This window comes from Gavia stellata, chromosome Z, assembly GCF_030936135.1.
Source record: "Gavia stellata isolate bGavSte3 chromosome Z, bGavSte3.hap2, whole genome shotgun sequence".
NCBI lineage: Eukaryota > Metazoa > Chordata > Aves > Gaviiformes > Gaviidae > Gavia > Gavia stellata.
In genome coordinates, this window is record NC_082637.1 from 19,357,165 (window position 1) to 19,369,194 (window position 12,030).

Consider the following 12,030-nt stretch of genomic DNA (forward strand, 5'->3'; position numbering starts at 1 on the left):
GTTGAACTTCAGTGGAAGTAGCAGTGCACTCTTAATTGCGACACTAGTCCTGGAGGATTCATGAAATAATGAAAAGACCTGTATTATTAACTGCTAGAGTTTTTGTGAAGTCTGTGTGCTTATTGGGGTTTTTTTGTGTTTTTTTTTTAACCCACAGTGTTTTCAAAGAACACCATGTTATAATTGCGGCAAATGATACCGTCCCTACTGCTATTAACACAACAGAGCAGATTGGGGATGAAGTTACTCTACATTATAGGGTAAGAAACAATTAAAAGTGTATGATATAGGTACTGGTTTCATCTTTTTTTTCATTTGGTTTGAATCACTTAATGTGATAGCCTATTACTTAAGTAGCAGCTGTGCAATACGTTACACCTTCTACATGGGTATTTTGTGTTTAACACCTTTTTTTTTTCTTGCTCGCTTCTGAATAAGGTGAGTCTCAGGTTCTCAGAGTGGTCCATCCCTGCAGAGTAGTTCTGGTGCAGTTTAGAGCTGCTGTCCTCAGCAGGGGAAAGAGAGCATGCCCTGGTAAATGAGACAACTTGACCTATGTTCACTGCAGTTTAGAACAGATATTTCCAAAATCCAGTCAGCTTTGAAAAATGCTTCAAGAATGTTGTCTTCCTAATGGAACGAATGCTACAAACTAAAATCACTTGGAAAAGATATTTAGTGGACTAGAAGCCCAGCCTCAAGTTGCAGTAGGACTGAATTTAGTTATCTTGAGAGCATCCTTGCTTCCCAGCATCAAATCCAAAGCTGAGCAAGGGTCCCGTACACAAAGGATAAAAGTCTCTGAATCAACTTCTGTCTGTAAAAAATGGGCCATGGGAAAGTTCTCGCTCTCACTAAATAGCAATAGCAAAGGGGTTTTTTCTATGTGTTACCCTACCTACAGTGTTTTACTTAGCTACTTATTTTAGTCTAAAAGTTCAAATCCGGTAATCTCGAAGCTTTTGTGGATATTTAAGACATTATTCATCTCATTTCAAACCTTTGCTTTCTGAATGTAAAAGCTGGGGGACTGCAGAGCATATCATTTATGATCTCGTAAGCAAAACTCATCCCTGAAAGCAGCTTATCACCAATGAGTAGTCAGAAGAAAAAAGTTAAACAGGTTCTTAGGTATTGATTAAGCTTCTCCACTTAAGAGACAGGATCACCAATTCCCTTGCCAGCAATTCCACCTAGGCATTTTCTCCATCCTCAGCTGCAGCAGGCCTGTTCAGAAGGAGAAGCAGCTTACAGGTATGTCCTGTGGTCTTCTCAGGGAAAACAGGGGAGAGCAGCAGGTGAGCAGGAGAGCTGTTGCCTAAGCACACCTGAGGAGGAACCAGCAGGAGCTCCCACTGGTACAGCGACTCCTCTCCCATGTTAAAGCATTTTGGGAGCTTTATTAAAAATTGAAATGAAATGACCTTAGATAGAAGTCCCAGATGATAAAAGGATGCAGTAAACAAGATAACAACAAGTAATTTATGTCAAAATGGTGCCTTTCATGCTGTTAATTTGATTTCCTGTAATAGAGCACAGTATTAGCAAAGACCACAGAAGACTCTCTGCTAATTTGCAAGAGGCTGTTCTTAGGGAAAAAGTAAGAGTTCATCACACCACCTTTTGCATAACTGACCATGGAAACATAAAAAACACAAAAGAAAAGAAAAACGCAGGAAAGGGAAAAACCCACAATCAAATACCAACAAAATAAGGAAAGTACTAATCAAAATATTTTTTCTTCTTTTTTAATAGATTGAAAAAGGTGAACACTTTCCAATGCCAAACCTTACACTGCAGATATTATTTCCCAATGTAACAGCAGCCAAGAACACTCTTCTCTACCTTACTGCATTGTCACATTCCCAAGTAAGCTAGGAAGTTTTATTTTTATGATTAATTTAAATTTGAAATTTTTGTTGTAAGGAACTGCAAAATGCAAACATTTGGATTATGCCTTGCTTCAAGGTAGATATTGCTTTTAGTCTAAAAGACAAGATGCTGTGTTGTTAAGAGTATGTACAGATGTGCATAAGAAGACAGATAGATAAATTTTCTTAAAAGGAAACAAGCAAATTTAAAATGGTTTTGAATAATAACTGGACTATAACAAGGTTAATTTGACATATTGCCAAGTGATGAGAGGTCCAGACTGAGATATGAGTGACAGGAGTTTCTTAGTTTTGCCTGCTGAGCCTCAGATTATCTCCATTGTTAGCAGTGCTTATTGCAAATGCTCTAGTCCTGCTGTGTACGTCTAAAGCTCAATCTCCTCTTCAGTGCTCTTCTTTCTGTTACTGAAATTAGCCTTCCTGCACATCTGCTCTCCAGCACTAGCAGTCCTCTGGCTTCTTCCTTCTCTGGGGCACTGAGACATCTTGAAGGGGATGGGAGGTCATGTCTTTCAAATGCTCTTCACTGCAGCCCTCATTTGAGTTCTTCCATTTCACTCCTCCAGAGCAGATGGAGATCACAATTCCAGCAAATCCTATGATTCCAGACCTGTAGGTATTAAAACTAGAGCTATATCAATAACTGGATAACCTAAACCTCGGGGTTTTTTTATCTTTCTCTCAGAGACACACACATATGTGCACCTGTCTCCAAATATTTCACTTATTTTTGAGGTGTTGCACTACTGAAAAATAAACCAAATGGTCTAAATGAAAGTTCAAGGTTCACTTTAAAACAAAAAAAATCAAAAAAACCCAAAATATTTCAAGTTTAGAATACAAAGACATTGTGTCTGTTCTTAAATTCCTTTCTCCATTATTTTCATTCCTAGGCAATCACCACATTTGACCCAAGTTTGCACATAAACTCAATATATCTGTGCTTTTTCTGTGGGTATAATTCATCTACTGCTAGCTACATCCTAGTGATAGTAGTGTGCCAAAGTGCATTGCTGGGGATTTGCAATCCTCTTCATGCTAGCTATCTGAAAGTGAATGACCTGACTGAAAAAACAAACTCCCCTGCACCGAAGAGACCAAAGGATTTGCCAGCTGCCTTTGAAGGAGTCATGGAGGTCTAGCAGTGCTCCAGCACCTGCTCCCCCTCCCTGGGCGATGCAACAGGGGCACCTGAATCATACACTTAACCTGCCTGTCTGCTTGCTAAGGCAGAACCCCTATGGATTCCCATGCAAAAGCTATTTAGCTCTTTTAATAGCCAACTCTTGCTGTTTCACATAGTGGTCATCTTGCAGGAAGCTATTGTTTGCTTCTACAGGTCTTTAAGTAGCTGGATAGAGTTTAGGTTAAATTATCTCATAAAAAGCTCATTTGTTGTTTCAATAATGATTCTTCAATACCTACACCATACGAATTTGCTATTCTGTACTCTTGCAATATGCATTTTTATTGCATATTAGTTAGTAAATATTATTAATGTTATTAAACATTAAATTTTGTTAATGTTGGCTTGTTTCCAGAGCATTTTTTGGTAATAGATTGGATATTCAGACAATAAGAATAACATTTGTATTTCTGCTAACAGAATGCCATCTGCCAGACTAGTCACCCTGTAGATCCCTTAAAGATCAGCACTGGGAAACCATTTGTGTTGCCAAAAATAAAAGAACCTACAAAGGATACCATTATGGTAAGCCTACATATAGTATATATATTCATCCCACATATTAACCCAGATCTTTGAGCTGAGTTCTTCTGCAATAAATATATAAAAGCTTCTCTCAATAGCAAGTCTATGATCTGTATGTATAGTAGTTCACATGTTTTTATTTTAGTAATGTGAAAAGTCTCTTCCTATTAATTCATGCTGGTGCCTTTTAAACAGGACTGTGATACATACAGCTGTGCATCTATTGATTGTGCCTTGGTCCCATCTGACATATATCAAGTGAATATTTCATTAAGAGTATGGAAGCCTACCATCATAAAAGTAAGTAAATCCCATTTGTATTCAGAATACTCTTGGGCTTGAGAAACTTAAACCAAGGTTTCTAATGTCTATTAAAATTATACCTTTCATTTTCTTAAGTGTCCACAGTCCCCTGAAATAGTTTGAAATAGTTTCTCTTCCTATTTTAAAATTTCCTCAAAACTAAGTTACATGCATTTTATTATCCTTAAAGTAAGTACTTAGAACTTAGCAGGAATTTTAAAACATGGTGAGAAGACACCCCTTACTTATTCTGCATAATGGTCCTTTTTTTAATAGCTACTCACACATCTGCAAATTCTAATTCAGCAGATGTAAGGAGGGGTACATAGAAGCATAGAATTTTTAGGTAAGTTTTAATCTGGAAAGTTTTCTCAAGTCTAGAAAGGATTTTTTGATCAAAAAGAGCAGAGGATAGAGAGTCCACCTCAGAGCACACCTCAGTATTGTCTGACGGTTACAACAACCACCAGGCTATGGTCTGTTTTGCTCAGTTGATAAATTTCTGATACTGAGTTCATTTTGTGTCTGTTTTTCTCTGGAAAATAACAGGAAAGGAGGGGAGATACAGCAGAATTTTAGAAAACCCAAATCTGTCCCTGTGGCCAAAGTAGTATTCCAGGATTAATTAGTATTTCTTTGAAATCTCTGCTCTCTACTCTTTCAAAGCTGTATTGCTGTCTTGCAAACAGTGATGTGTGTACTGAAGGTGACACACACAAGCAGCTTCACTGACTTTCACATTTTTCAGCGTCTCCCAAAACTTTAAGTTTTGCTTTCACCCTTCTCATTTCTACAAAGCTTTCTACTTCAAAATACCTAATTATAAACCATAGCCATTCCTCTCTTCTTCCAGGCAAGTATTCACAGCTTAACCCTTGTTGTGAAAGCATTACTTCGGAGTGAGAACTCATCGCTGATTTTGAGAAATGACTATCAAAAACTGGAGGTAAGAACGTGGTAATTCATGGATTTACTCTTCATAGTATTTATTGTGCTACTGAATCATTCATTTTCATTCATTACTAGTGAACTGATTGTAACCTGTTGTAATGTATTACCCTACTCTAAATAGAAGTAAGTGATTTCATATTACAGTAGAAATGTCAGAATCAGGCAGATGATGATACCAAAATCCCATTACCCACCAACGTACCTGGGTGAGAAGTATTTTCTGAAGTATTTCTGCCTGCTGCAGTATAAATGTTTCCTGCATCTATGTAAATTAAAAGCATAATTAAAATTATTTTAAGGAATCAATAGTATTTTAAAGATTGTCGTGTGTCATTTAGAAGTGATCTTACTTTGTACATTCTATTTTCTTTATTATTTCTTTCTTTATTATTTCTTTCCACTTCAATACCCAGGATATATATTTGAAACAGGATCTTTCATTTTTCAGACGTTCCCTGTCATTTTCTTAGATAAGAATGTATATAACATTATAGCAGTGGTGTCAGGTATAAAGAGAAATGTCTTTAATTTTGTTACGAGTTGTTATTTGTCTTTTTATACTCCTTATTCCAAGACATTTATAGTGATTAATGCATTGCTTTTCAGTGATAACTTGTACATGGAGGGGCTTATTTACTACAATGTACTACATTTACAATACAATGTACTACTATTTACTACAATTTACTACATTTTTAAGCAAAAGTCTTATTATGTGTTATTATTGTTAATACCCCCAAAATTTAGACCAAAGTAATATTCAGTGTGAATTACATCTTGCACAAAACATTTTTGGAAATACAAACTTCAGAGGTCAACTATTAGCTGGTATTGTATCCAGGCAGTTCTTTTAAGTGATAGATTAAAACTCATTCCAGGAGTGAAAACACAGCTGAGAGGCTTGCAAATAATCAGAGATGCCTGTATAAACCAAGGAATTTCAAAATTAACTTTTTTTAAGACATAATTTCAAGTTGAATATTTAGTGTTCAGCTCTTCAATGCTTTTTTCAACTATAAAGTTGTATCTCTAATAAATTCTTAAGTTAAAATAATTCAAACTCCTATATGGTTACATTTATTTAAACATTAATAATCCTTATTTCAGTTTAGTTCACACCAGATATCATAAAATCATAGAATGGTTTGGGTTGGAAGGGACCTTAAAGATCATCTAGTTCCAACCCCCCTGCCATAGGCAGGGACACCTTCCACTATACCAGGTTGCTCAAAGCCCCATCCAACCTGGGCTTGAACACTGCCAGGGAGAGGGCATCCACAGCTTCTCTGGGCAACCTGTTCCAGTGCTTCACCACCTTCATGGTGAAGAATTTCTGCCTAATAGCTAATTTAAATCTACCCTCTTCCAGCTTAAAGCCATTACCCCTTGTCCTATATGCCAGTTTAAAATCAAATTAGTATCTACACAGCCTTTAACACTTATTTCATTTAATTGGTTTAGAGGCTTGTTAATCACTGTCATCTTTCAGGGAGACAGGCATTGAGTGATGAAGAATATGCTAAAGAAAATCCCTAACACACTTCAACTACTCATGGTTTTGGTCCTGTATCCTTTATGACAATGACTACTGACTTATAGCAAGGCTGACCCTCATGAAATGAATGCACTTCCAAAGGGCAAGATATTGTGTAAATATAGGGTTTCATGTTGGAGATTATTTTCTCAATTCCCTCCTACAAATTCCTGTACTTAAAATGAAGTAGTACCCTGGAAAATCACTGCATACTGGTAAAAGTCATGCTGTTCTGTTGATATTTTAGAAAGACAAGTTATTTATTGCTTACATTCTGAACACTTTGCAGACCATGATTAAGATTTCCAAAGAACTCCCACCGGGTACAGTCCCCTTATGGGTTATCCTCCTGAGTATCTTCGCTGGACTCTTGATTCTTGCACTGCTTATATTTGCTTTGTGGAAGGTAAGCTGCATGTTCTTGTCTTCATGAAAATAAACAAATACGCCTACATTCTCTGCCATGTCCTTCTCATAACTAGAACCTCACAGGCACTAATATTATATAATAAGTAGAGTGAAATCTTGTAGAAATGACAAAGTAACTAATAACACTACATTTTTCTGACGTGTAACACGCAATGCTAACCAAGTGAAACCTGTATTGCCAGTATGTTATGAAAGGAAAAATAAAAAGAGATTTTAGTACGATTAAGGGGTTTTTTTATTAGCTTGGTCTGTGGCCTTTGATAACCAGGTTTTCTCTTTATGCAAGAGATGCTAGGCCTGTGGTGTAAGTATTTCCACAAGTGGGCACTCTTTTCCAAGCTAAATATTTAGTTCATACTTGCATTAGGTTACAGAGTATAAATTTCAACATGCATAATTTCTTCAAAAAATTGACAAGTACAAAATAAAGTATTATTTATTCAGTTGAGTACCAACTGTTATTAAGTGTTTTAGCCTTTGACATTATGTGAGCGTGGCAATGATTCAACAATTGCTCACTATATTAACTGTACTTTTGTCTGCTTTCATGAAATGTCTCTTTAGTTTTTCAATTCCAGGAAAAACAATGTTGTACTTCAGTGACAAAGTATTAAATTACTTTCTACTGTACTGAAAGTATTAAAATAGTAGTAAGAACCAGCACATGAATGTTACCAACATGGATTGTATGATTTGAGCAGTTCTTAGTCACTTTTTTCTTTTCTGCAGGCTGGATTTTTCAAGAGACCACTAAAGAAGAAAATGGAGAAATGAAGAAAAAAAAATGCAGAAATTTTTGCTCAGGTCTGCCTCAAAAATGTTAGTGTAAAATTATAAACTTAGATGTAATGGTCACAATGTTTTCTAAACTCTGGTGCATTAAAAAAACAAGAAGCAGAACAACAAGAAGCAAATCAAGCACACACGCAAAGGAATGATGCAAAGGAAGAATAAACAACCTTATGGTATTTTGTGATACTCAAGGACGTACTTTCAAGTGTTACTCATTTTTGGAGAGTAACTGAGTTCAAAGATTCTAACATTTTTTAATATGGTAAAAGCGTAAACGTATTTTTATATACCTATGTATGTGGAATCATTTTTCATTCCAAATTATGCAACAAGTCAGTTTGTAGGTAGCAATCCCTGTCTTTTTTATCACCTTATGATTTTCAAAAGGAAAATGCATCATTTTCAAAATTTCCTCCTTATGTCAGTTCTGTGAAAGCAGACTGTCAGTTCACACAGCAGAACATGCAAACTTTGAAAATGCACCAAATACTGTATTGTAACTGATGTAATGACAATTCAGAAGATAGAAGCTTCCGCAGAATTTTGGGTGAAAATTACTGAAGTACCTTGGACTTCTCTTTCTGCTCGTTTTAGCATGTCCAGCTGAACCAAGGATACACCAAGAAAGAGATTTTTATGGTCAAGTGGACCATAAAGGATTGATCCATTAAATTACATAACTGAACTTGAAACAGATTTTTGGCAGGCCTAAAAATGTATGCACAAAACATTCAAGCCCATCTGATTGCACACTGTACTCAAATAAGCAGGGGCACAATCGTATCTGCAAATTGAAATGTCCATATTTATGCAGAAAATGTTTAGAGGTACCCTGAAAGTTTGACTCTTGCTGTATATCTTGGAGTAGCCAGGAGGGTGCTTCATAAACTGTCACTGTAAATTTATTGTGTAGCTATTTAATCCAATGAGTTCAAAGTGTACAAAATTATAATTAACAAAAGAGCACAGATAGGAAATTCAGCACTGGCAAGCTTCTTCTAGTATTATAAGTTACACCTCATCTTTGTTACTTACAAGTTTAAGAAGTGATGAAGAATTTGCATACTAAATAAGCACTTAACAAATGATGTTTATTTTGTGTCAAAGACTAAAAGTTTATATGAGAATACACTGAAATGTAGATAGCAAAAGACTTCTTTAAGAAATTTTTTCTTTCTATTTAGACTATTCAGTTTCCTCCTTTCTTTCACGCACTTGTTTTCTTTCCACAAGGATCTCTCCCTGGGGCTCTTGGGCTGTGCCTTGTCCTTGACAGCTTCCTATATTACTTGCAGCCACACAAAATTAACAGAAGAAAATGGAGGCATGCTGGCAAAGCGCGACGTTGCCTCAGCATGAGAAAACTCGGTATTGATTGCCAATAGATCAGAAAATGTTGAGGAGACGTACTGAGTTCTGTAAGACGTCCTTGTTTGTAGAAAAGCTTCGCCTTGCCAAGGAAGGCAGGAAAATTTATTCCTCCTCTTGGGACAAATGTCACTGAAATGAAAAAAAAAATCACTGCAGTTTTCCAAAAGGTTTTAACTTGGCACTGACTTTATAGTAATAGCTTAAAAAGCAGTAATATATTTTAGAAAAACCTTTTTTTCTTGAAGAAGAAACCATAGATTGGGTTGAACATGCTGGCAAGTACAACTCTGGAAGTGTGCCAGAAGGTGCTTTATGGTTTGAAAGATGCTGTCACTCTTAAGTCCCTTCTATTTAGTTCCTAAATTAGAGAGTAGTTACTGGGAAAGGCAGACACTTATGTGAATGCAGCAAGTAGGATTAAGTTTGAAAGTGTTTGAAATTTCTCCTTGTGTCTGTGGGAAAGGTGGTTATTTCGTAACAACAGTCTGCTGAAGGTAGCTGCATGACTCAGAGGAGAGGGCAAAGCCCTCCGTGGGAACCCTGTGGGTGGCTGTGCTTTGCGGAGCCTGGGAGAGCCACCGAGTCGGCAGACTTGCTTGCTGTGCTCATCTGCACGCCTGAAAGTGCACCCTATCTGAAGGGGCACGAGGTGAGTTGCCCTGGCTCTAAGCACAGAAGGAAGACTTGAATGGAAGCAAAAAAACGATGTAGAGAAGTTGTGGATAGAATACCTGCTTCATTCATCGTGCAAGTTAAATAGTCCTCAAAGGAAGGTAAAAATCCATTTGTTGAACAGTGTAGATAAATTAATATTCGCAGAGGCGTTTTCAGTCCCATGTGAGATGCAGGCTTTATTTTAAGAAAATGTATGATTTTGCCAATTTGTTTGGAAGATTTAAATGGCACTTGTCACTGTAGCATCTGAATGCCTCAGAACTGTAAACGTTTTTTCCTTGTAGTATCTCTGTAAAGGCATAGCAGTGCTGTTATCCTATTATGGTTTTGTAAACGAAGAGAATTATGAAGGAGTTGTGACTCACCTATGCACACATAGAAAATCTGTGGTAGCAGAGGAAATACTTATATTTATTATTATTCAGCCAGTTTGTTAACCATGAGGTCATTTTTCCTGGCTTCGTAAAATTACTCACAAGTTGTGCAAGTCACACATCATTTTTATGCAGCATACTTCTATGTTGTTTAAGTGTTTCACTTTTGAGTTATGATAAGCTGTTAACCAGAGCTTTTTACTTTTCTGATAACATTTCATGTCTTATTTTAAAGCATCAACCTAACTGAAAAATTTTAAGTAAATAGAACAGTCTGTTTCCCTAGATAAAGACGACGCAAAAATACTAAGTATTTTATCAATGCAAAGTATGTTTGAGTTCAGTGTTCCATTCCCTTTAGACTTGCTTTGCACTGTAAAAACAGTAATAAGCTTCATATAGCCACATTGCTTTCCTCTTTGTCATAATGCTTTATCCCTTTTCACGTTTGTCCTATTATCAGATTTTCAATTATAATATCCATTTAAAATACAAGTATGTAAAAAGAATACCACAATATCACATTATTCTTACACAGACTAAAGTAGTAAAATCACTATTTTTATCCATAAGAGCCTTTCCACACAGCACTGCAAGAGCAGTATTTTATTGCTTTTCACTATACATAACAGGAAAGCTACTAGAAGCAATATTGCAATCAGGAACATCTCACTGAAATTTGGCAGGCACGAAAAATATCAGAACAGCACGTAATCTCTTTTGTTCCTATAAAAAGACATTTTTGGGTTGTAATATGAGTCTAATAACTAACAAGCTAAACATTTTTTCATTCAAACAAAAGCCTGTAAAAAAGTAATAATAATAAACTGGGTGTATAACCAGAGCTTAAACAACGGAGGAATTCTGACCCAGCTCAGTTCCTAACTTCAGCACTGAAGTAGCTAATCTTAGAGGGAATGGACAAGCTACATTTCTATAGCATAGAACTTCTCTGGAAAGGAGCAAGAGCTTTAAACTATCACCCCTGCTTCAATCTGAGTCTGTTCTAGAGGTTGTTGATCCCATATGTCATTTTTAGAAGACTTCAAAAACAGCATCTGCATTACAGCAATCTCCCTGGGCTGCTGCTTATGTTCCTGTGCTTGTCTGGTGTCACTCTAGGTCTGTATTATAAGCCCTTGCTACAGACACAACCCACCTATAATGACCCCCTACCTGAGCCCCTTACTACATATCGGGTGCTGACTCATTTTGAGCATGATGTTCCTCCTCTGCAGAGCTTGAGTCAGGGGAATCCACCTTCAACTAGAGCCAAGGGTTTTCATCTCAGCTGGCACCGAGAGGCTGGAGTTAGGGTCACAGTCATCTAATGAATTCCACATAGTCAAATTGTTTTAATTTCTTGAATTAACTACTGCATAGATGATGATTCCATTGAAAAATAAAAGCAGAGCAAGAGAATCATAATGTACCATTGTTAATTTTACCACTTAACAGGAATAAGAGGGAATTTCCATCCTTTTTAAGAAAATCACAACATTCTGCACAGCATTTTCTTTTTCCTGTAAAATTATTCCATGTGTTTTATTGATTAAAAAAAAATTAAAGAGTCTAGTGAGCCTCCTCTGTAGTTTGTTTGCTTTTCTTTGGTATAAGAATAATATAAAGGCATCTCAGTACCTGAAAACAATTCCATCTACCTGTCAATAGAAAGCTGTTGTAGAAATAAGCGTTCTTGCACGGCATAACATCAAGGAAAGCTTGAATGTGGTCAAGCTATCAGAAATACATTGCTACTAATTGTATGGATTCTGTACTTACAGCAACATTGGAAAGCTTTTCAGAGGACCATACAACTTCCTGACACAGATTTGGTTTTGTGATATTACATACATTAAAGTTGAAGACACATTCATTCATCTAACCATTCTTCCTATCTAGTGATTTTTCTGTACAACTTACTCCTGTGACCCAAATAGTCCATTGTCTTGCATAGCTGTAAATGATTCACATCATCTTCCTTAAAGCTTAGTAAAC

The 12,030-nt window shown here is 36.4% G+C and overlaps 1 protein-coding gene across 1 annotated transcript in view; it reads left to right on the forward strand.

Annotated features, from left to right (window-relative positions):
- ITGA1 (integrin subunit alpha 1) overlaps positions 1-11,616 on the forward strand; it is a 76,224-nt gene extending 64,608 nt beyond the window's left edge. Inside the window, exons 24-30 of the mRNA XM_059833304.1 lie at positions 158-260; positions 1,756-1,869; positions 3,499-3,603; positions 3,799-3,903; positions 4,760-4,852; positions 6,681-6,797; positions 7,550-11,616. Of these exons, the coding sequence (XP_059689287.1) occupies positions 158-260; positions 1,756-1,869; positions 3,499-3,603; positions 3,799-3,903; positions 4,760-4,852; positions 6,681-6,797; positions 7,550-7,594 (682 nt within the window). The 3' untranslated portion in view covers positions 7,595-11,616. The remainder of the gene's footprint in view (positions 1-157; positions 261-1,755; positions 1,870-3,498; positions 3,604-3,798; positions 3,904-4,759; positions 4,853-6,680; positions 6,798-7,549) is intronic.
- Positions 11,617-12,030: the final 414 nt, after the last annotated feature.